Here is a 24,731-nt window from a genome sequence, read left to right as displayed (position 1 = left end):
TATTAACTATCTGGAGACAGGGGATTGGTACCATTTTCCTTACATTTATTACTCTGCATCATGACTAACACTCAGTAATCTATTGAAATGGAACTCAATAGTACATATTCTGGGAAGGTCATATATAAAAATGGTGTTGAAACCCCAAATACTATTTTAAACCTTTACCAAATTTGAATTTGTCCTACATTCTTTTTCTTTTTAAAGGTGTCCTACTTTTGATGCATAGGAATATATATCCAACTTACTATATATACACACCTTGACTCATATAAATAACTCTCATACGCAAGGGTATTTTTAGCTTACATCGACTTACATCACACATTGCATCATTTGTTCATGAGGATCATTCATTCATACATTCATCCAAAGCCAGGCACACAACTCTCCTTAGGTCTGGGGATGGAGTGGCACTGTAGGGCTACTCCCAAGTGATATGAGTGCAAGAATGGCCCCTGGTACACCTCCATTCTAGCTAAAGATGTCCAATTCGGTTCCCCTGGAAGAGTTTGATCAGAAAAGGGCCTCTTCTTTTCACTCCTTCTGGAAGTCTCCCTAAAGATAACGACCACGTCTTAGTGAGTGGATGGCCCCATTCCCAAGTGGCAGGCAGTCTCCAAAGGAATTTTCAAGGTTTCATCCTAGGAAATAATCCAGTGTTCATTCTTGATTCCTGAAAAAATGATGCTGTTGAACTAGTTTTGTGTGTTTTCATTTTCCCCTTTGGGCATTGGGGAAATCCCAAGTTATTCTACTTGTGTAACACTGCTATTCAGAGATTCTAGCCATGGCACTAAACTGAGATGGTTTATCTGTGGGCCAAGTCTTTGACTTGCACAAGGAAAGAAGGCTAAAAACTACCAATATGAGGTTGCTGAAAGATAATTTTTAGAAAGGACCTCTATTTGGGGAAAAGAGATTTATAAAGCTGATATTTTGGGGGAAAGTCTTGACTAGTGGTGATTACTTTAGAATGGGTTCTGGTTTTCAAAGTCGCCAACTAGATGAAATTGTGTAAGTGATTTAACCTGGAAACCCATCCCCAGATCCATTGAGTTTAAGGTTTTAAAGTCTTTATGGTGATTTATATTAAAAAGTCATCCAGGCAGGAAGAACGTCAGCTAAGAAAGTGATATTGACAATCACACATATGCAGAGGTGTTCAACATATGAAGTGTGCATTCCGGGCCCTACGTCCACTGGGGATGGGCACCAATATCTTAGCAGGTTGTTCTTCCCAGGTGTTGTTTAAGGAACAAATAAAAATTAAAAACCTTAGCTACACTCCTCAATCATAAATCCGGGTCTAGAAAGCGATGGAGCCCGGAGGGAGAGTAGCTGGCCCCTGCCATCCCTTTGAAAGCAAAAGGTTTCAATCATGTATTCACCTCAACCATCATCAGGTGCAAGAAAGTGAGGCAAAGCAACCCCAGACGCGGTGAGCACCGCGCATCGCTGACACGGGGAAGCGGCCTGACCTCCTCGTCCAGGCTGTGCCCCTCTCCCCCCGCCCCCGCCCCGCCATCCCCGACCCCACCCCCACCCCCTCCCGGGGTGGCCAGCAGCTCCCCCCGGGCTCAGTACCCACATGGGCCAAAGGCACATTTCTCTCCGCGGGGGCCCAGGGCGCGGGGATCCCCCGAACTGTCCAGGCTGAGAGGCTCAGCTCTCCACACGGGCGGCGAAGACATCTGCTTCCACACCACGCCGTGCAGAACGTGTGTGTGCACGCACACACGCGTGCGTGTGTGTGCAGACATGGGCGTGTGTGTCACACATGTGGGTGGGTGTGTCACACAGCGCGTCTGCGCGCGGGCACACCTGCCACTGAGTCTTCCTCCAGAGCTAACACCTCGGGGCGTCCGCCCCCCGGCAGGGCGCGCGCGTGTGCGCTTGTGTGTGTGTGCGCTTGTGTGTGTGCGCTTGTGTGTGTGCGCGCGTGGCTCGCAGTGCCCGCTGACGGCTCCCCCGGGGCAGGGCCGGGCCTCGGTGCCCGGGACAGGTGTCTGCGCGCGCAGGCGCGGGGCGCGGCCCCCAGGCGTTCTAATCCCCGGCCGGCCCTGGGCGGGTGGGGTGGGGGGAGGCGGAGGGTTGGGGAGGGAGCACCCTGCGACCCCACCTCCTCTCCCCACCCCCCCCACACACCCGCACCCTACGCCTTGCACACGCATGGGGGGGCACTTCATTCGTTTCCGGGACCCCCCCCCTCTGGCAAGGGCCGGTGCCCCCCCCCTTCAGAACAAACCTCCAAACCCCGCTCCTCCCCCGCGCGCCCCCCTCCCCAGGACGGGTTCCGCCCCCACCGTCACCCCCCCCTCCCACGGTCCCCGGAATCTTGGGTGGTGGGGGTCGGGGAGAGGTCTTCTCGGCCTCGCCGCGCACTCCCCCCCTCCCCCGGGCCGAGGATGAAGCCGGGGGTGTGGGGGGGTGGGAACACCCCTCCCTCCTTACCTCCGGGACTCCTCGGGGTCTTTGGCCCGGAATGTTGGCCCGGGCCCCGGGTGGAGTGGGGTGGGGTGGGGTGGGGGTGGGGGCCACCCCCGAGGGGGCGCGCGGGGGCCCCCGCCCGGCCCTCCCCTGGGCTGCCCCGGGGGCCCCGCTCCCGCGCCGCGCTCCGCCGCCGGGCGGGGGGGCGGGGGCGCGCGGGGGGCGGTGACGTCAAGGGGCGCGCGGTGGCGGCGCCTCCCCGCGCGCCGGTTAAAAAGAAGAAGAGAAGAGCGGACGAAACATGAGAGCCGCGCGCGGAGCCGCCCGCCCGCCCGCCCGGACCCCTCGGCGTCGCCCGCGCCTCCTCCGCCGAACGCCCGGCCGCCCGGCCTCGCCCGCCGCGCCCTCCGCGCCCTCCGCGCCCTCCGCGCCACCGCCCTCGGCCCCCCGCGGCCCCGCGCGCGCCCCGCCGCCGCCGCCGCTCCGGTGCCGGCTGCCGTCTCACCTCGCCGCGCCCGACCCCGGGGCGCGGGGACCTGGATGAGCCGCGCGCCCCCCTCGCCGTCCTCGTCCGCCCCGCCGAGCCCCTGACCCCCACCCCCCCCCCACCACCACCGTCCCCATCCCGCGCCGTGTCACCCGTGCGCCCCCGACCTCGCCCCCCACCCCACCCCACCCGGGCTCCCCGCCGCGGCGCGGGACGCAGCGGGCCTTGCACACACGCGCGCACACACACACGCGCGCGTGCCGTCGCGGAGACTCCTCGGGGCGCCCCCTCCCCGCGCGGGGCTCCCCGCACCCGCCGCCGTCCCCCGTCCCCCCGTCCCCCCGTCCCCCCGTCCCCCCCCCCATGCTGAAGATGCTCTCCTTCAAGCTCCTGCTGCTGGCCGCCGTGGCGCTGGGCTTCTTCGAGGGCGACGCCAAGTTCGGGGAGCGGGGCGAAGGGGGCGCCGCGCGGCGGAGGCGCTGTCTCAACGGCGGCCCCCCGAAGCGCCTGCGGCGGCGCGAGCGCCGGCTGCCGTCCCAGCTGGAGCCGCTGGCGGCCGGCGGCGGGGCCGGCGGGGCCGGCGGCGGGGGCGGCGAGGTCCTGTGCGGCGCCTTCTACCCGCGCCTGTCCTGCTGCCTGCGCGCCGACGGCCAGGGCCTGGGCCGCCTGGAGAACAAGGTAGGCGGCCGGCGCGAGGGCGCGCGCCCCGGGGCGGTCGAGGGGGGACCCCGGGGGGGTGGGGTGGGGGGGGACGGGGACGGGGAGGGAGGGGCGGTTCGGGGGACTTGGTGCAGCGCCGAGGTGATGGGGTTGCGTGGCGCGCCGTGTGTGGTGGTGGTGGTGGAGGGGGGGGACGGGGAGGGAGACGGGGGTGCGGGCGATCGGGACGCCGGGCGGACTCGCCCGTTTCCCCCCCCCCCCCACCCCCGAACAACTGAAGAAAACCAGGCGCTTCCGTGGCACCCCCCCTCCCCCCGCAGCCCGGGGTGCGCGGCTTATTATTCGAGGGTGCAGGGGGTCTGCGGGGTTCCCTCCCTCCTCCCCTTCCCTCCCCCTCCCCCCGGGGGCGCGCTGTGGAGAGGGCTGGGGACGGTGTCCCGCCCCCCCTCCCCCCGCCCGCCACCACCACCGGGAGCCCAGCGGCGCACAGGGCAATGGGGACGCCCGGGGCGCCCCCCACCCCACCCACCCACCCACCCCTGGCCCTCCTCCTCCTCCTCCCCACTGCACCCCCCCACCCCACGGCACCCCCCCCCCCGGCTGCTGTGAACGCGTGGATCGACGGGCCCCGAGACTTCCCCACCCACCGTCCCCCTGAGCGCCCCGGACCCCCAGCCGCCCGCCCGCCCGAGCGCGCGCGCGCGCGTCCAGCCTCTCCACGCCTGGAGTGGGGCGTCCAGGAAGGGCTCCCCCACGAACGAACGTGTGTGTGCGCGTGGAGAGGGCTGGAGGGGCCGGTTCCCTTATAACCCAGCCTGGGACGCGTGGGCCGGGGTGGGGTGGTGGTGGTGGGGGGTGGTGGTGATGGTGGTGGGGTAGGGGGGCAGAAACTGGCTCGGCCGCTGCCCTGGCCACGTCTGTGTCTCCGTGGCTGGCTGCTGCGTGTGCGTGTGTGTGTGTGTGCATGTGTGCCATCGCCGTGGTTCCCCCTTATTCACAATCACTGCACGTGAAATTCACCATCAGGTGTCCCCTGCGCGCGCACACACACACCCCCCACGCCCTCCCTCCTTCCTTCCCCATGTTAGCTTTAATTAAGAATTCCTCTGTTGGAACATTGCAGTTGTCAAAAGACCGAGGAGAGAGAGAGAGAGAGGGAGAGAGAGAGACTTGGAAAAGTTGTGCTTCAGTCTTGCTGGCCCAGGCATAATTAAAAATAAAAAAAAAATACCCGGGCTGAATCTAATTTTTATGCTCAGTTCACGGTAGATTTCACTCTATTCTCATGTAAACAGCTCCTACGAATCAACATATGTGTCTGGGTGGTATCTCACTTTGTTTTGTAACAAAAAGCCATATTGCATCATTTAATTTGCTCAAGTCATGCAAATAGGGAAAAAAATCAATAGGACAAAAAGAGGTCGGCTTCTCCTCCTCCCCACTAAACTGCTGCCCACACACGGAGCCCTGTTGCTTATGGCAAAAGAATAACAACAACACCATTGTATTTGTTAGTTGGTTCACTAATGGGTGAAACTAGAGAACATCGTTCTCTTTCAGCCCCCAGCTCCGTCCAAATGTCCATGCCTTTTGAGGGAGCGTTTGTCCTGCTCTCTCTATTCCCAGATGAGTGAGAACTGTCTTGTTACAGGTTTTCTGCTGCAACTCACCCTTTATTCTTACCATATGCAACACCACTGTGAGATTCAGGCAACAGATACTCCAGTTTTTTTGGTTGTTGTTTTTTTTAAAAAATGTTATTCCAAACAATGTCATGAAGCGCCCGGGGTTCTAATTGAATTAAGTTACAAAGCAAGCTACATTCAGATTTCTTAAAGGTTTCCCCCCTCCTCCCCCCCACCAGGAGCCCCAAAGAACCCCGGAAATTCAGAGAAAGTTTAAGAAATAGTTGTCATTAAAGGTCCTAGAGATGCCTGAAATCTTCCAGGAAGGTGCATAATGAAAACTTTGTTCTTAAATAAATATAGTTGGGAGAAGGGGATGGATGGGAGGTAGGACTGGGGGGGGGGTGGAGGAGTTAATCCCTTAAGAGAGAGTATATTTGATTTTCTCTTAAGGAAATCACTTTTTAAGGAAGCAATCTGCCATGTCAGCTATCCAAATTCCTTTCTGTTTTATGTGTTTCCAGTAGCCAACATCTACCCCCCCCCCTTTTGGAAAGTGTGTATGAATTAAGTTGGGTCTACAAGACTTCACTGGTTCCATTGCAAGTGCTTTCTAAACCAACAATACTCAAATTGTGCAAAACAGAGATTTGATAGAGTTGTGCATAGGCATTCTTGACCTATGTGAGTTCTCAAATTTTAATAGCTTTTAAAACATGTTATTTTATAATAAACATCAGTGTTTCCCTTTTTTCCATAAGCCTTCCTGGATTATAATATATGTTAGGGTCTTATTTCATAATGTGTGTACAGGAGAAATGACGATCATTTGAAAGGACCCTATTTTGTTTATGAAAGAAAAAAATTCCCAGGTTTGTTTTTTTTCCCCATTTCTGCAGCTTTTCTAGAAACTGCAGTAGTAGTTTTTTTTTCCCCTCAGGGAAGAAATTTCTTAGACATATAAATAGCACCAAACTCCATAGGAGTACTGAGCATGCTTAGCTATGCAAAGAAATCTTCTCCAATAATATGTTTTCTTTAATGAGCTACCACTGAGTCTCCTTAGCTTATAGTCTCATGTTTTACATCTTTGTGTATTTCCATCATGTTATATATTCTAGATTAACATAAAAAAATAAGTACTACCAAAACTTAGGACAAACATATGTCTTCGCAATATTTTTTTGCAGCTCTTATGTGTAGCCCGTTAGAAGGATCTAATTCCCATTAGCTAAGTAGAATCTATAATCAACTGAAACACTCCCATTTCTAAAACTTCTTGTAGCCAAACAGGCACAGAAGTTCTCTCTACCTTGGGTGGTTTCACAGCCAAAGCTGTCAAGGAATGGGTGAAAAGTAATTGTTTTCAAGTGTGCCCTTTTACAATCATTTGTTTGCTCTGGCTCTTTCAGGGACAAAGGCTATTGTTGAACACATCCAAAACTAAACAAATAACTCATCCTGGGGTCCCTTTAACAGCTGCCTTAGTACAATGATCTATTTACATATTAGCCTAAAATTGAAACTGAACTCTGTAATGACATAATCCAGCACTATAGTCCCGAGAGGCATGTGTTCTACCCAACAGCTGAACAACCTTGTAGGCATATGATGTTTTAGAAATAACTTTTTTGGTGTACCAAGCCATTTTAAGGCAATGTCGCAATATGCCATCGTGGATTTTCTCTTTCTGTCCCTTCATTGAACCCATTTTTGCCTTTTTACCTTGTGTCGTCCCTTTATAAATAAGGAGAAATACAGAAGGTTTCTGTTGCCTGCTTTACGGTTTATTGATAAGCTATAGCTGTAGGCCAGGCCTTTATTCTGTATTCTAGTATTTATCTCATCTTTCTCCTATGTGTTTCACTGTCCTCCGAGGCAGAGATTAAAGGATGACCTGACAGATGTTCCAAATTAGTCAGCAGTAGCCACAATCATTATTTAGCATGCTGTAATGATGTTTCAAAGTTGTACATGATTTCCAAAGTATATTTCGTTCAAATCACCATCGTTTGATGGTTTTTGTATTTGGCTCTTAAAAAATCAAAACAGGAAAGGAAACTTAAGTTTCTTAAGACTGGTGGCATTGTCAGGCATAAAGTTAAAGATCTGGATGAACACAGACACAGGCAAAAAAAAAAAAAAAAAGAAAAGGGGGGAAAAATCACCCCCCCCCCCCCCACTCATCTGTGTAAAGCAGTGTTGCAGCTTGGGCTGAGTCAGTTTAATTGACTTCAGTAAGACTATTGGTTCATTGAAACCACAGCCAGAATGATGGCTCTATCTATCTTCGAATAGGTATACACTGCAGCCCTCACACGAAGCAAAACGTCAGCATCCTGCTGAGCCCGAACAGCATGCAACTTCACAAAGAATAACATTATACTTGATTTCAGATACTTGATTTACTGAATCCTTTTTCTGAAACTTTCGATGAGAGAGCTTGTGGCCAGGACACATTCCAAATTGTAAAAGATCAAATTCTTTAGCCACTAACTTCAAGTTCCTCCTGAACAGCAGCTGGTAGAATATATGGGGCTCATTTTGTGTCAGCTTTAAAAAAAAAAAAAAAAAAGGAAGCATTCATTGTCATAAAAACAAAAGTTATTACAATCCAGTTTCAGGCAGCAAGAGGTAGCTTCAACGATCTGCAGTTGTTGTATTCTGAGTGGATTGCTCTCCGAGAAACAGAACCAAGATGAACATTATTAATATTGAACAGTTCTGTTGAGATTTGCCAGAGTATGAAGAATAAAAGACATTTAAAACATTCTTGGAATGCAAATGCTAAATGTCTGGTGTATGTTTCAGTTAACAAAACTTGAAGTATCCACCCAATTGTCATTTAAATAAATAGACAAAATAAAAATGGGACTATAATTGACTAATAACTTTTTTGAATATTATAGGTAATTCAGATCCTTCATATAGTTGTGTTCCCCACCCGCCCAGATAGTGTACTATCTACTGGACTTTTAAATACTGCATATCATATTTCAACATGTTTGTATGCAATGTTTTTTTAAGTTGTCGTGCTCTTTCAGATCCGATTTTTAAATGATCTCTGTAATATCATATCCCCATCCAAGAGCCATGTTATTTCTTCGAACTAGAAGCTTAATTTGCAGTGAAATATCCTTAAAACAATGATCTAGCATTTACAACTTTTAATTTTGGTGTTCCAAATAACTCATTAGGTAGAAATACAGTTGGATAAAAGGAGGGAAAAGGTATAAAATTCATTCACCTTATATATTATTTCATGTTCTGAAAAAAAAAAGCATCAGTGCTTAGTTAAGATAATACAACATTTTCTTTCTCAAATATAAGCAAACCTCTGATCAGCTTTTCAAAATCCGTTATCAAGGCCTAGTCTATGTATTGCTGACATCATTGAATCAGTAAGTCCCTAATTAGTCTTACTTGGAATAAAAGACATATCATTGAAAAAAAAAATACTAAAAGTATGCTTTTTTTCCTTTAAAATTCACTACTATACAAAAGCACTTTCATTAAACTCTTGTGTTTATTCATGTTTATAACATACCTGAGGAGCTAGTTAGAAAATTTTTCCTGGCTATGATATAATGAATAATAAAATTTGGTCTTAAACCTATTTAATTCAGCTTCGGGTATTTTTATAGAACATGAAAAGCAGTTTAGAAAACTTTCCCCCTGGAGTTTGCAGATTGAAAGTTGCTAGCAATGGTAGAGGACTTGTTCACATATAGGTTTGAGACTTATCAAACTAGGAATTTCAGGTATGAAACAGATTTTCACCAAAGGCCTAAACCATATCTTTAAAAAAAAAAAATTGTGCTTTAGATTAAGGTTAAGGTATTTAGAATTGCTGAGGGTTTGTGCAATTCAGTATATACCTGAAGGCAAAATGAAGTGATAAAGTGTTAAGCGGTCTACATGGAATTGTCTTTTAACTTTCCCCACTGGCAAGCCAGATTCATAGACTTTAATTTGCATGGGCCAGACCACACAGAGACCCCTGGAGTCCTTATAAGGTGACACCGTGACTCTTTCCAGAAAATTCCATGGTCTGAAGTAAACTTCCTGACTTAAGTGATTTCAAAGAGCATGCCATAACCTCATGCATCTAAAAAAAAAAGTGATTTTGATTTTTTTTTTTTTGCTTTCAGATATTTTCTGCTACCAACAACACCGAGTGTGGGAAGTTGCTTGAGGAAATCAAGTGTGCCCCTTGCTCACCCCATTCTCAGAGCCTGTTCCACTCACCCGAGAGAGAAGTCCTGGAAAGAGACCTCGTGCTACCCCTGCTCTGCCCCGAGTACTGCAAAGAATTCTTTTATACTTGCCGAGGCCATATTCCAGGTAAACAAAAAAACAAACTAAAAAGAGAAGAGCATAAATTAAACGAATCGTTGTAATATGTCCTGATAAGACAGCTGTTCGTAAATGCTTGTTGATGAGCACTCGTCTCTCAGAATCCCTATTTTACTTCCTAAGTCGCTTTTATGGCTGTGAAAATGTACTGTACTATCAGTCTATAGTTTGGGGCGTAATGGCTTACATTTCCTGTTAAATCAGTACTATAGAGCTGGGCACTTGTGGCTTAGACCTTTAACCCTAGCTACTCAGGAGGTTAGATCTGAGGATCCTGGTTCAAAGTCAGCTCAGGCAGAAACGTCAGTGAGACTGTTATCTCCAGCTAACCCACAAAATGCCTCCAGTGGAGGCATGGGAGGGTGTTAGGGTATCAAGTGAGAGGACAAGGCCCTGAGGTCAAGCCTAGTACTGGGCACACACACACACACACACACACACACACACACACACACACACACAAATGATATAGGTGGCAGACTTTATACCCACTAGCTTATCAGTACAAACTTCCATTTTGATTTTTGTTTTGATCTGAGGATTGACTCCAGAGCCTCGAGCTCGCTAAGCATGCCTACCTCTACCCAATCCAGTTTCTTGTTGGAGCCTTCCTTCCCGCCCACAGTCCACATTAACACAGTCTCTTCTATACGGCCGACTGGTGAATGTCCCCTGACTTTTAAGACTTCTCTAGAAATTAAATTATGCCCAGGAATCTCAAAGTGTAACATGTGACACAGCACTTTCTCATAAAGTGCCCAGTGTTAAGTCTCAGAAGCCTGTGTGGGGGTTGGAGGAATGGGTGGAGGGTAAGGGTGTTATTCAGCGAGTACACGGAGAAGGCGTTGGATAAACGCAGAAGCTCGTGCGTGTGTCGCACAGACACACCTGGTCATCATCATATTTCAGACTCTGATAAACATAGGCATCCCGAGGCTTTGATTAAATTCATCATCAAAACCTTATGAGCGCGCACGTTGTTGTTGCCTAATTGGAAGAATCAACATAGGAAGCAACAAATTTAATGAGACAAATTCTGTTTAGTTAGGCAAAGTTACACAAAGCAAGCTTCTAAGAACGGTAGGATGTACTTAAGATGTTTGGTTGGGTTTTGTTTCCCCATTGCTGGTACTGGGGCACGAACTCAGGGCCTATCCCTTAGCTTACTGTGCTTAAGGCTGCCTCTCTACTACTTGAGCCATACCTCCACTTCTGGCTTTTGGATGGTTAATTGGAAATATGACTCATGGACTTCCCTGGCCAGGATGGCTTTGAACTAGGATCCTCAGATCTTAGCCTCTTGCATAGCTAGGATTACAGACATGAGCCATTTAGCACCTGGTAAGAGATTGTTGTTTTTTTTTTTAAACTGCTCTCTACATTTTAATGTTCTCTTTTTTCCCTGATATTTTTATGGTCAGTAGAATTCTCTCCGATAAAGAAACATTTTGACTAGTAGCTTCCTCCCTTTGGGTATAGCACGAGGTATACCATACCTAAATGTATGGAATGGGAAAATATTATTATTGTTTTTATAAACTACAGCCACGTTCCTAAGACTTTTCATAACCCCACTGTTTCTTCCTCTTGACCACATTCCCCAAAGCACGGTGGAGCAGGTCAGGTTGCTCAGTGACCTGCAGAGAAGCGATAACAGACTATTCACCAGGAAGGTTCCTGACAAATTTCCCATCTTCCAGTCTGCCTTTCCCTCCACACCTTGAAAGTGATAGCAACCCTTGGCTCTTTTCATTTCCCGTTAGCTCTTGGAGAGACCCACTATGCTAGGGATGCAGACTCCTCTATGGGGTGGGGGGGCTTTATGTATTTCGTTATTTTAGCATCCTGCCCATCAGAACCCCCCCCCCCCACACACACACAATATTTACCCAAGGGGAAAGCCCAGCCAGCAGTCCAGAGCGAGTCCTGCAAGCAGGCATGTCAATCCCCAGGTCAACATATGTGGTGATGAATGATAAATTTATTTTTCTCCAAAGTTTGTATATATGTAAAACTGCTGAAGTGCATCAAGATGTCAAGTGCTCTCGGGGGCCACCCAGGCTGCGTGAAAGATAACCAGATGAAAGCTCCCCCCCTCGAGGTGGAGAGAGTGCCTGCTAGACCCTGGAAGGCACGGGCCTTCGCAGCGAGCAGATAGAGCAGCCCCTTCCTAGGCCTGCGCTAAGAATCATCATTTAAATATCCGACCCCATCGTGTGTGCTGTCCCCCAAAGTAAGCTGTCATCACACACTCTGTGCATCATTTCATTGATTTGTTAGCCAGGCGTGTGTGTGTGTGTGTGTGTGTGTGTGTGTGTGTGTGTGTACATGCCCGCAAGCATGCCAGGACGGGACACTTTTCCCTCAAGGTTGGCAGTCTACCACTGGAGCCACAGCTCTACTTCTAGCTTTTTGCTGGTTAATTAGGGATATATATGTCCCATGGAGTTCCCTGTCCAGGCTGGTTTTGATTCTTGATCCTCGGATCCCAGTTTCCTGAGTAGCTACGATTGTAGACATGAACCACTGGCTTTGTTAGACAGACTGATCCTTGAAAAGCAGGTTACCATTTTCTAAAGTGGAATGAATGAGGTGGGAATCACCTCCCCCCTCCCTGCCTCTGCTGCCAACAGAAAAGTGGCTTAAAAAGGCTTCTAGAACGCTAGTTTTTCAGAAATGGCTGTCCGAGCTAGTTTGTCAGAGTTTCACCTTTCTAAGTATCTAATAATATGATTTACTCTTCTTGAAAGTTCAAAATTGTGGAAAACAGCTACTTTGAAATCTTTTTTTTTTTTTTTTTTTTTAGCAAGAAAGTTATCACCACATCTCACTCCCCTTACAAATGAACTCTTTCTTTCTAGAAAGAAAGATGCCTTTCTAGGAAGGCATCCTAAGGGGTATGTTTTTCTAAAAGGAAAAAAAAAATGTTTAAAAGAATTGAGAGACAGTCACTTTTCCCTCTGTTGCTCAATATGTGAAGAAATAAATATATAGATGACCCCACCCTTTGCTTTGCTTTCATAGGCTAACAAAAGCCTAGCTATTTCCAAACACTCTTATAACCTGAAAAAATAGCTCACTTCTAGACATATTAATGTAGAAATAATCATGATCCACTCATTCCCCCCAAAAAATGGGAAAAAGAAATTAAAAATAAATGTAACTAAGCATGCATAAGGATTTTATTCACCTCACTATTCTCTAGTTGTTAAGGAACTAGCATCTCAAAATTTCAAAAAAAAAAAATGCTGAAATGACATTCAGATAACACAGGTGCTCTATTCTTAATCCCAAAGACTTCTTTTCTTTCACCTGAATGAGCAGGGTAGAGACTCTGTTGTTCATTAAAAGGTGGTATAATATTCAGTGGAAGGCATGCTAATGGCCACCCATTCACCAGCCTCCTTCTTTCTTTCTACCTGTTACCATAATGGTTTTCGTCAGTCATCTCTGCAGCCCTGGTTTATTGTAGTGTGAAAGGTCTGCACCCAATTAGTTCAATTGGCTTAATCCTGTCGCTAATGAGGCCAAGGTCAAGAGTTTGAATCCATTGAGTTTCTGGAGCCCACAATGGCTCCTAACTACATCAGATCCCTTACACAAATGTCCCGTTCGTTCCAAGGATGGCAAGCCAGTGGGCATGGGTGGATACTCCATCAGAACGCGCTCTGTGTGCAGCCCGTCTACCCAGGGTTCTGGGACTCTTTCTTCCCCCTTTCCTTTTCATGATGCGCACACATAAGGAGGAAAGATGACCTCTCTAGAGCACATGTTGAGAAGGAAAATTCTAGAAGACAGAACGTTCCCCAGGGATATTTGCTTTGCATGTCAGTATTCTGTAGAATGCTCTATGGTATAGCAGAACTAGAATCACCACGCCTGGCACCAGTAGCTCACACTCATAATCCTAGCTACGCAGGAGCCTGAGATCAAAGTTAGCCTCAGCAGCAAAGCACAAGAGAATCTTATCTCCACATAACCAGCAAAAAGCCGCAAGTAGAGCTGCGGCGCGTGTGCATATGGTAGAATGAATGCTAGCTTCGAGTGAAACAGCTAAGGGACATTGCCCAGGCCCTGAGTTCAAGCCTTGGTCCTGGTACAGATATACAGACACCAATAAGCAAACAAACAAACAAATGAAAACTGCTAGAATACTTAGTGTCTATTGAAAATTTACAGACCTCATCCCACAAGCCACCCCTCAGTGTACTTGCAAGAAATGTTAATAAATGCCCTGAAGCCAGATGCTTTTTTGAATCCTCACAACAAAATAGGTCTACTTCATCACTGGCCACAGGAAAAATCAGATCCTTCACGGGAAAATTATGACTAGTACTTGAAAAAGTATTTACTTCATTGTTTCATACATCATGGTGGTAAGAAAAAGGGGCCCATTTTGTAGTAAAAGTCTCTGGCACTAGCTTCCCGCTTCACACTGAGGTGACCCTGCCTCCGAGTTTGTGGGAAGCAAGGAAGGGTTCACTGTTAATAATGTATTTTGTATTTTTATGATTTGTCAAGTCAGCCATAATGCCTCGGGAGCCACAAGCTTATGGATGTAGATTAATGTGCTCTCAAGAGAGACTGTTGAATGTGATTTTAAGTCCTTTTAAAATATTATCAGCCACCAGTGTTACGCATTCGTTTCTCCTAAAGTGGTATGGGTTGGCAGCTATTAGGATGTACAGATTGTTTGCTGAAACAAACTCGAACTTTCCTTCTCTTAGTTTTACTAAAGGAAACTTGTTCACCACGCGTGCTTAGCCACTAGCATGGAAGCAGAAAAGTTATCTTTTGTGGTAAATCGCTCAAGACAAATATGATACAGCCATTGGTCCTCTCGCCAATTTCTATTTCTTGTATTTTTTTTTTTCTCAAAGAAAAGTAACCTTCCCGTTGCTTGCATATCTGCCTAGGAGTAGTTTGGTTCTGTGACGTCAGCGTCTTTGCTTGAGAAGATAGGATAAATTCTAAATCGCCATTTATAAACCATAGTTTTTGCATTGCAAAATTGCCCTCACCTCTAAGTAAAAGTTCAGGGGGAAACATGTTACCTATTTGTAAACAGAGGCCTTAGTCCTAATCTCGACCCACCACTTGAAGATCACACGTGAGTCAGTCAGAAAGGTGTTTCCGTTCCATGTGTCAGTCTACGAGTGGAGTGAGTCTCGATCAGTGCCCCTCCTTCCATCGTTCTTCCCCCATCTGCCCCCACCCCGCTCGTCCCCTCAAGTTACCCAATTGCATTGTCACACGGGTACATTGTTTGTGATGCCTCTATTTCCCCTCTGTTCCTCTTTATTATGGGGCTGCTGATTATGAAATAACATCTGAGGGGCAACCCCATAAGACATAAAGTACCCCAAATTGGCCCTTGATAGCTTCTTCCTGGATTCTAACTTGTCCTTTTCAGGAAGTAATTTAGTAAGGGAAAATGCCAGAGAAGGAGGAGGCAAGCTCCGTGCGTGAGGAAGCCTGGAATTTCAGTGCAATAATTAGCAAGTATCCCAGAGCAGGTATTGCTGCATTGCCCAGGATCCTGAAATAGAACCAGTGCAAGGTCACTGTTACTGCACTTCTTCATTTTTTTCTTTCTGGTTGCAGAAGAAATGGGAATCATACCCCCTTCCCCCCCTCCACCCACCCCACGCAATTCCAGTTCTTCATCCTTCCCTTCTAATTCCACTACTTAGTATCCTGGAATGTTCGTATCGTGTCTGAAATGATACACCAAATAAGGTAGTTGGCCTCTGACACTGTATTTCTGATGAGTGAGTCTTTTCACCTTTCTTTTCTTTTCTTTTCTTTTTTTAAGGTTTTCTTCAAACAACGGCTGAGGAGTTTTGCTTTTACTATGCAAGAAAAGATGGCGGGCTATGCTTCCCAGATTTTCCTAGAAAACAGGTCAGGGGGCCAGCGTCGAACTACTTGGATCAGATGGAAGACTACGACAAAGCCGAGGAGATCAGCAGGTCCGTACATACGCATGTTCTTGAGTCTTGAGAGGGAAAAAAAAAAAGTGACAAAACCGTGGTTTTTAACAGTGACTCAACTGTGTGTGCTTATGTTCAGCAGCTAGCTCTATTCCCCAAACGCTTGGTGATTTCTTTTGGGTAGTTTGCGTTTCTAAAATCATAGCTTAAATGCTTTTAATACTTAGACCACTAATCCCACGTTACGAGCTTGGCTTCTCTATGACTCATATGAATTTTATGGGCATAGTTTTAAGCTTGAATTTTATGATTGTTGTAAGCTTATGGTGCTGTGGAAATATTCAGCACAATTATTATTAGCAAATCAGATTTTTTTTATAAATAGATCTTAGAACTTTCTCAGTCCCTTCTTGTAAGGGTTCATTATTGTCCGTAAAAGCCCATTTTAATTATAGTCACTGCAAGATGAGATAATGAGCCGATGGAAATGTGAACTACTCATGTTTTGGATCCTCACTTTTGCCTTCTGCGAGAAAGCCATTTTACAATTTTCCATTAAAAAGTTTAAAGGAATCACTCATGAGAATCACACAAAGGTGCTTTGGGTGCATTGCCCTTTGTGTCCATGCAGAACCATTGGTTTCTAGAAGAGATTTTGGAAAGGGTGCTAAGTGCACCCCTTTGTTCAGTCATCTCACTGAAGATACACATACCTTACTGTCGGTGTTGTTTTCTGTACCCTGTAGGAAGCACAAGCCCAATTGCTTCTGCGTCCAGGAGGTGGTCAGCGGGCTACGGCAGCCCGTGGCCGCCCTACATAGTGGCGATGGCTCACACCGTCTCTTTATTCTGGAAAAAGAAGGTTACGTGAAGATTCTGACCCCGGAAGGAGACATTTTCAAGGAGCCTTATTTGGATATTCACAAACTTGTTCAAAGTGGAATAAAGGTTGGCTTTCAAATTTTTATTTATCTTGGCAGTGGCTATGTTGGTTTTTATTCTAGAGTGACTTGCTTTATGAAGATTTTTCTCTATAACAAAAGAAAGAGTGTGGAAGGGGAAAGAAAAGCAGCATTTAAAAACAACAACAGCAACAACAATTGTAGCCACTCATTGGGAAAGCCATATGAAATGTTTATGCTGTTTCCTGACAATGGGGAAAAATGCAATTCCGTGGCTATTTTAGCATTCTTTCCCTATGCAATTTTCAAATATAAAATGGCTGGATTTTGTGAAGGGTTTGTTTAGATATTACTCAGTGGCTATAACATTTAACGGAACATCACCATTGGCTAGTACTAGAAGGATTTGGGTTATTTTGACAGTTCCACATCGTTTGTTTTGGTGTTTTTTTTTTTTACCATATCTGTGTTTGAATCTGTCATGTAAAATGTTTCTCATGCTGTGATCTCCATGTACAGTGTTTTGCAGGTAAGTCGCATACTTGTACCTACAACTAGTCACTTGTGTAGTATGTGAGTCCACCTTTCCCCTTCTCTTCCAACTCTCTCATTTGAATTATCATGCTAGATACTTTGGATAGGTGAGTAGAGCTTCTTTCCCATGAGTTAAATAGCAGTAGGCTATGTGGTGGCCTTCTAACACCCAGGCTCACTTCACAGCTCATGAATATCTTAATAGTGAAAGAATGCATGAGGTGATTTGGGGAAAATGGTTGATTCTCTCTATTTTTTTAACTGGAAAACATTAAAGAAAAGATGTGTCTTCTATAGAAATGAACTCCTTTGCCTTTTGTATCCTACTTAAAGGTAAGATCCCCAAAGTCAGGAGAAACAAGTCAGGGGAAAAAATAAAGCTATATTCCTAGTATCTAGTCAGTGCCTCTACATTAGGGAACAGTAGAATGAGTCCATTAGAATATAGATAATGCCATAGAGTTTGGACCATCCAGCCTCAAGCTGGTGATATGGTAGAGTTAAACTCAGCGTAAGAGAAGTAAATATTTCAGTTGGGGTTGGTGGCTGTAAACCCAGCATTAGGCAGTTGAGGCAGGGAGGACTGACGTTTGAGGCCAGCCTGATAAGACCTTGTCTCAAAAAATGAACAAATAGGAACAAACAGACGTCTTATAGAAAAGGACTTTGGCAGCAAAACACAAATTATTTGAAGAAAACAAGAATCTTCCTTGATTCAATGGTTTAAGCTTTCTCCCAGCAAAACTTCTCATGAGAATTCACAGCAAGGAATTGGAATGAAGCATTGATACTTTGCACATCAGGGTTCAATAAATACCCGTTGAGTTGCTTCCTGATAATTCACTGCCAGGTGTTAAGAGCAATGTTAGAGATACAAGTGCAACTCCCTAGCCTGGCCCAGGAAGGTGTAATGTGCTTTCTGAAAAGAACAACTGAGGAAAAAGACCATCTTCTCTGAGCCGTTAACTCACAACTGTGAACACTTTGACATAGTTCCTTCTAGTTTTTACATTAAAAATTAAATGAATATTTTTCTTACAAAAACATACAAGCACATGTTAGTAAATGTGAAAACGTTTAGCCTGTTATTGTTTCTATTTTTGAGAGATTCTTTTTTCCTCTAAAGAACTTTCAAACAAAATTAAGATAAAAATCACACATACATTGTCTGTGTGTATCTCTTCATAGGTGTGTCCCTTCATATGAAGGACATATATATGTCTATGTGTGGATCTGTGTGTTTGTCTCTTCATATATGTTTATGTGTGGTCTCCTCAGGCTCTTCTTTTCACTGAATAGCATATATTGAGATTTCCCAGATTTGCAACATTTTCTCAAGAACTTAAAGTTTGAACCTTGTGAAGGTATTACATATTTCCTTCCTGTGAGACATTTAGAGTGACTGTAGCATTTTTTTTAATTGTTTCAATCTGTTCCTTACTTTTTTATCCATACACGCATGGTGGATGGAATTAAAGGATATATATACGCCATAACACACATATCCAATTTACTTTTAAACGTGTATTTTCAAATGCTTGAGAAAATAACAAACCGCTTTAAAAATATTATTTGAGTACAACGCTAATATTAAAAAGATCTGTATGGGTCAGGCATGGTAGTACATGCTTATCATGAAGGTACTCAGATTAAATAAGAGAATCAAAGTCCAGGCTAGCCAAGTCCAGGTAAAACCACGAGACCCCAATTGAAAAATAACTGAAGCTCTCATTATTAGGAAATAAAGGACTTCTGGAGCTCAAACAGCAGTGTGCCATAACAAGTATGAGGCCATCCAAGCCTGAGTACTACCGAAGAAGGGGTGGGGGGGGGGAAGAGGAAGAGGAAGGAGAGGAGGAAAAGGGAGTCAGAGAAGGAAAAAGAGGAGGAGGGGGGAGGAGAGAAGAAGGAGGAAGAAAAAAATAATGCAAAAACTAACACATGCAAAAGGGGTTCAGGATACTGGCAAACTACTTAAGAAATAATAAAACTGATTTCTTACTTCTACTTTACCTAAAGAATGGCTGGCTGCTTTTTGCTTTAGAGTCTCTCTATTTTACTTCACACCCATGCATTGGGCTAGGGTGATTGAAAGCTTCATGGGGATAGTTTATCCTGATGTGGAGACATTTCATGTAATAAAATTGTACCTCCAGGGTATAGCAGTACCATTTTCTGTGGCATGTTTATACTGCAGGCCTCAAGGAGCTCAGTAGAATTTGGCCAAACCTGAAAGAAATCCTGTCACATTTGGCATCCCTTTTTAATCCAGAATTGCTTTAGGGTTGCTGGAGCTTAAACTTGAAAATCCATTCTTCTGGTAACTGATACGACGTATTTTCAGGCGTGATGTTTAAATTCCCTGAGTGTTCGGCACTAACGATGTCAATGAAGGAGGGATCCATTGCACAGGCGTGAGTGTATACTCTGAGTGACGAGAGTGCATTGTGGCAAAGTAGTTTATGCTGCCCGGAAACTTTAGCTCATTCCCTTTCCAAGTCTTCGAAGCATTAGAACAGGCTCCTGCTGGTGGCTCAGGCCTGTCATCCCAGCTAGACAGGAGGCTGAGATCTGAGGATCCCAGTTTGGAAGCCAGCTGGAGCAGGGAAGTCCATGAAACTCTTACATCCAGTTAACTGCCAAAAAAAAAAGCAGGAAGTAGAGCTGTGGCTCAAGTGGTAGAGTGCTAGCCTTGAGCAAAAAAGCTCAGCGACAGTGCCATGAGTTCAAGCCCCAGGGCACCTCCTGCTCCTAACACACAACGCCCTCCAGGCAATGAGTGGGGCAAATGGCAATACTTTATGAGCTGGTACTGCTGATTGTGGCAATAAAGGCTCAGAAGATTAACAAGGTAAAACATTCCCACAGCTATTTTACACGGAGTGGTATTTCAGGTTTGGTTTTTTGTTTTTTGTGGGTTTGTTTTTTTGATATATGAATGGTCAGTATGTTCATGAAATTATCTTGAGTTCACCAACTATTATTTTTTTGTAAGAGATGCAAGTAAGAATTTTCAAGAATCGTTATACCTATCCCCTCTTCCCTATTCTTTAGATTTGAACATTCTAAGCGGGGATATAAAGTTGCTTAACAACTTTATGGGTTGCAATAGCCAGGTCACAGAACTAATAACACACCCAAAATCCAAATTCTACATGTCTGAAATGAGAATTATATGAACCACAAAGGAGATCCTGAAAATTACATAAACCACAGTAGAGATTAATGACTAGTAGGAATCAATTAAATCAGACATAAAGAAGAATCTGTGACAGTAAGCTTTAGGAAATCTGGGATGCTCTCTACTACACAATTGTCCCTTATGAATTGGCAGTGATTTTTTTTCTTAGGGTAAATCATGAGCCCCCTCCCCATTTTTTTGTGGCCAAAGGGCTGGAGTTGGCTGATCTTAAACTTCTACCAATCCTGAGATTCCTGTAACTGCTGAGTAGAAGGTCACTGGCAAAGAGCCAGTCATTAAAGAACTTGGCTATGAGTCCTGACTGAAGTTAAAGCTATGATGTCTCGTTTTTAAAACAGCAAGACCAGACCATGCTGTCTACAGTATCTTGTGGGCAAGAATGATCTGGAAACTTGTAAAGCATATACTAAGGAATAAAGTATTTCTCTGCTATAAGATATAAGCTGTGGAATTAAAACTTAAAAGTAAATAAGAAATATATTTTTAAAAATATGTAACAATGAGCCAGGCGCCCGTGCTCACACTTATAATTCTAGTTACTCAGGAGGCTAAGATCTGAAGATTGTGGTTCAAAGCCAGCCCAGGCAGGAAAGTTTGTAAGACTCTTATCTCCAATTAGCGACCAAAAATTTGGAAGTAGAGGTATAGATCAAGCAGTAGAGCTTGAACAAGAAAGCTCAGGTACAGTGCCCAAGCCTTGTGCCCAAGATTGACACAAAAAAGAAAAAAAAATGAAGTTATTCCTAGATTTTTGGTGGCCTTATGTAAGCTAATCATTAATACTGACATCAAAGACTGTCCCAAGGATCAAAATGGTAAGCAAATACTAATGTCTTCATTGTGTGCATGTGCACCATGCTGTTTAATCACCCAAAGAAAAAAATTACAAAAAGTATACTATGTATCTTTAGGAGAAAAAAAAAATCTTTGGATACTTGGTGGTTTGAAATGTTTAAGTTGAGTTTATATCTGATTTGTTACCCAGAACTTCTGGCAAGTGCTAGAATCTACTTCTTCTGTCTAGCGTCCTCAAGAATGGCTGTCTGGTCCGTCGAACATTCTGGGAGTTTTCAAAAACTTCATACTTCCAATGAAGTCAGAATAGGGTTGGGCCCCAGGCGTAAAGCTCTAGACAGTAATTTGCAACCCTCCCATTCACACGGAGCCACCCTTCTTAGGTCAGTTACACAAAGAACAAGACAGGTTTTTCCCTGCCTGATCGAATCCAGGTCCCATTGCTGGCGTGACCACTGAGAGTACATGGCTGCTCACAGGTTGTCATTGCTCCCCGTACCTTTTGTTACCACTTAGCCTGTCCTTACTATTTTGAATAACTTAAGGAGATGAATTAACTAGTAATGTGAAGGCATTTGATACAAAGTTTTGAAAGCAGTGTCTTAATAATGGGCACTGGTAATTTATGCCTGTAATTCTTGCTACTCAGGAGGCTAAGATCTGAGGATTGTGGTTCAGAGAGCCAGCCTGGGCAGAAAAGTCCGTGAGACTCTTGTCTTCAAATTAAAAACCACATTGGGCTGGAAATGTGGCTTGGAATGTGGTCGAGTGCTTGCCTAGCATGCACGAAGCCCCTGGGGTTCCATCCCCCAGCACCACATAAACAGAAAAAGCCAGAAGTGGCGCTGTGGCTCAAGTGGCAGAGTGCTAGCCTTGAGCAAAAAGAAGCCAGGGACAGTGCTCAGGCCCTGGGTCCAAGGCCCAGGACTGGCAAAAACAAAACAAAACAAATTAAAAACCACCCCAAGCAGGAAGTGGAGCTGCGGCTCAAGTGGTAGAACAACAGCCCAGGCCCCTGAGTTCAAGCCCCAGACCCAGAAAGAAAGAAAGAAAATCATAAATCCTAATTTTCTTTTTTTTTTTTGTTTGTTTTTTTGGCCAGTCCTGGGCCTTGGACTCAGGGCCTGAGCACTGTCCCTGGCTTCTCTTTGCTCAAGGCTAGCACTCTGCCACTTGAGCCACAGCGCCACTTCTGGCCATTTTCTGTCTATGTGGCGCTGGGGAATCGAACCCAGGGCCTCATGTATACGAGGCAAGCACCCTTGCCACTAGGCCATATCCCCAGCCCCTTGTTTTATTCTTAAACCACCTAGTTTGCCATTCTGTCAGTAAGCAAGCACCAGGATGCTGAGAGGTACTTTGACATGATCTTCCCCCAAAGTGCCCCAGGTGACCAAGGGACCGGAAGTCATCGCTAGCCGTGCATGGGAGCACAGGGAGAGCTGTCCCTGCCGCCTGCAGGTACAGGGCAGCCACCCCTGCAGAAAAGCAGCAGCACCACTCCCGGTCCCTGAGTCTCCCCGAGTGGCCGGAGGACGGACAGGGCCGCCCCCTCTCCACCCCCTGGCTTGCAGCAGGCAGCAGACAGAGCCGAGAAAACGTGTCTGTCATTGGAACAAGTGTCACTGGACCCCTGTCCTTCTCTATCGACTTGGATCCTCGCTTCAAAAGATGCTTTTTGAAGGAGTCCTTTCACTGGGGGAGGAGAGGACATAAGGCTGAAAGCTGCCGCTTGTCCGGGTGACTGAGCGCATTGAGGTAGGGCTCTTGAGAGCCAGCAGTCCTGCTGCCCGGCAGCCCCAGGGCATGTGGAGAAGTGGGGGGGGGGGGGCGGTGGTTCCACCAGGGGCGCTCAGCCTGGGGAGTCTCTGATCTCACATGCCCGTAAATCACTGACATCGTTATGAGCAGTGAAAGGCTAGTGACATCCAAGGAATCGTGGAGCCACTAGGCGGAAGGTCTGTTGGTGAGCTTCGTCAGAGACCGAGCCTGTCCTAGTTTTCTGTGTCTGACTTGTAGGCCTAGGGCAGCTAATGAAATGGGGGTGTTGTGATTTGGCTTGAGAGAAAGGAGTCAATGCAGATGGGAGAAAACAATTTGCTTTTCCAAAGCAAATTTTAGAAACAGTATCCATATGTATTTGTGTTCATATGTGTATATATATATATGTGTGTATATTATATATACATTTTATATACATATATATATATAATGCATGTGTATACACAGAGCAATGAATGCTTGGAATAGATAGGAGATAATTCCAAAGAAAATTGTTAGAATTGTGAATTTAAACTTACTTCAGATGCAAAGAAAACACGTGTTTGGCTGAAAAGCAGGAAATTATATTTATAAAAACTTTATCATAGATGAAGGCCTAGTCCCAAAAGTTTCTGTATACTGCACACCATTTAAATAGCTGTGGACATATCAGATGAGCACTTAGAAGTGGTTAAACTTCATCAAAAAGTGTTGGGATACAGTGGCAATAAGCATTAAAGGCATTTGAAAAGTGGCAGAAATTATCCTCCCCTCAAAAAAACAAGCTTTTGGGGGGTAGTTTATAGAGTTTTGGTTCCAAACCCGGCAGTTAAAATGTGAACATAATTTAAATCTGAAAGTAAAGTTTGTGATAGAGGTGACTTTTAATATCACAGTAGCAGGGCTTTGAGCCCAGCTGTCTTAATTGAGTGCTGAGGAGACTTCCCATAGAAATAACCTGGAAACCCCACCATTTTCAATTTCAGTTTCTCCAGTTGAGTAGAGAGAGGCGCGCCTTCTTCTCTGAGTTAGGTCTCATAAGTCATGACGGAGGTGAAGAAAGTTCTTACATTAATGTCTTTATATTTACCCAAGACTTGAAGGGCAAAGGAAATAGAGGCTATAAATCTGAGAAATTTTAGGGTAATCGTGTAATTTAAGTGAAAAACCAAGGAATGTGAAGCCTAGAAAAGACCCGTCGCACCTTTGGAAGGTGCTCTGCACCAGGGCTTGCATCCTATGTGAATTAGACCTAGAAGACCCTCTGCGGTCAGAGGTCATGGCTCTCTGCTGGCCACATCCCCTCATGACAAGAAAATGTCAGGCACCTCCGAGATGTCTTTAAATGGCATAGGGCACAGATTCAGAGATACCTAGTAGTCTTTCCTGATGCTACTTTGCGGGGGGCGGGGGGGTGGCGCTTAAGATCTACCTGTTAAACAGGTCAAGTAATACAACTCACTCCTAAAATCTGCATGTAAGGTCAATTGTTAACACAGATACTCTGGTCCTTCTTCCCTCCCTTCCTCCCTCTTGAACTCAGGGCTGGTTACTGTTCCTGAGCTTGTTTTTGCACAGGTGGCTCCATTTCTGGCTTTTTTGTTGGATATAAGAGTCTCTCGGACTTTCTGGCCTGGGTTGGCTTTGAGCTGAAGTCCTCCTGTCTCACCCTCCTGAGTAGTTAGGATTACAGGCAGGAACCATCAGGACCTGGCTCTGGTCTTATTTCTAATTAATCAGAACCATCTATTTTCAGGAACTTTGCTAAATCATTATCTAGAGCAATCCTTATGGAAGGGAAGGCATTTACACCAAAATGATGAGACAGTCCCCAGGAACAAAGTTAAAGGGTGCATGTGGACAGGGCTTAGCTCTTTATACCACGTATACACTGACATGTGTCCCCCAGGAGAAGCCACACCTTCGTTTGACATTAGGTATAGGGTATCTCTACCTATCTCAGGACAGGGTCAGAAAGCCCCCACTCGGTCCTGGAGTTTCTCAGACCACAGACCTCATGATGATTAAGCACAAAGCAGTTTACCC

At 45.7% G+C, this 24,731-nt stretch overlaps 1 protein-coding gene across 1 annotated transcript in view; it reads left to right on the top strand.

The window, feature by feature from the left end:
• Positions 1–3,280: 3,280 nt before the first annotated feature.
• Positions 3,281–24,731, top strand: part of LOC125341439 (hedgehog interacting protein) — a 75,093-nt gene continuing 53,642 nt past the window's right edge. Inside the window, exons 1-4 of the mRNA XM_048333486.1 lie at positions 3,281–3,595; positions 9,354–9,546; positions 15,374–15,530; positions 16,238–16,439. Coding sequence (XP_048189443.1) covers positions 3,281–3,595; positions 9,354–9,546; positions 15,374–15,530; positions 16,238–16,439 — 867 coding nt within the window. The remainder of the gene's footprint in view (positions 3,596–9,353; positions 9,547–15,373; positions 15,531–16,237; positions 16,440–24,731) is intronic.

Source organism: Perognathus longimembris, chromosome 24 (genome assembly GCF_023159225.1).
Source record: "Perognathus longimembris pacificus isolate PPM17 chromosome 24, ASM2315922v1, whole genome shotgun sequence".
NCBI classification, from domain to species: Eukaryota; Metazoa; Chordata; class Mammalia; order Rodentia; family Heteromyidae; genus Perognathus; species Perognathus longimembris.
The sequence above is the reverse complement of the archived record's forward strand: the minus strand, read 5'-3'. Positions and strand labels throughout refer to the sequence as shown.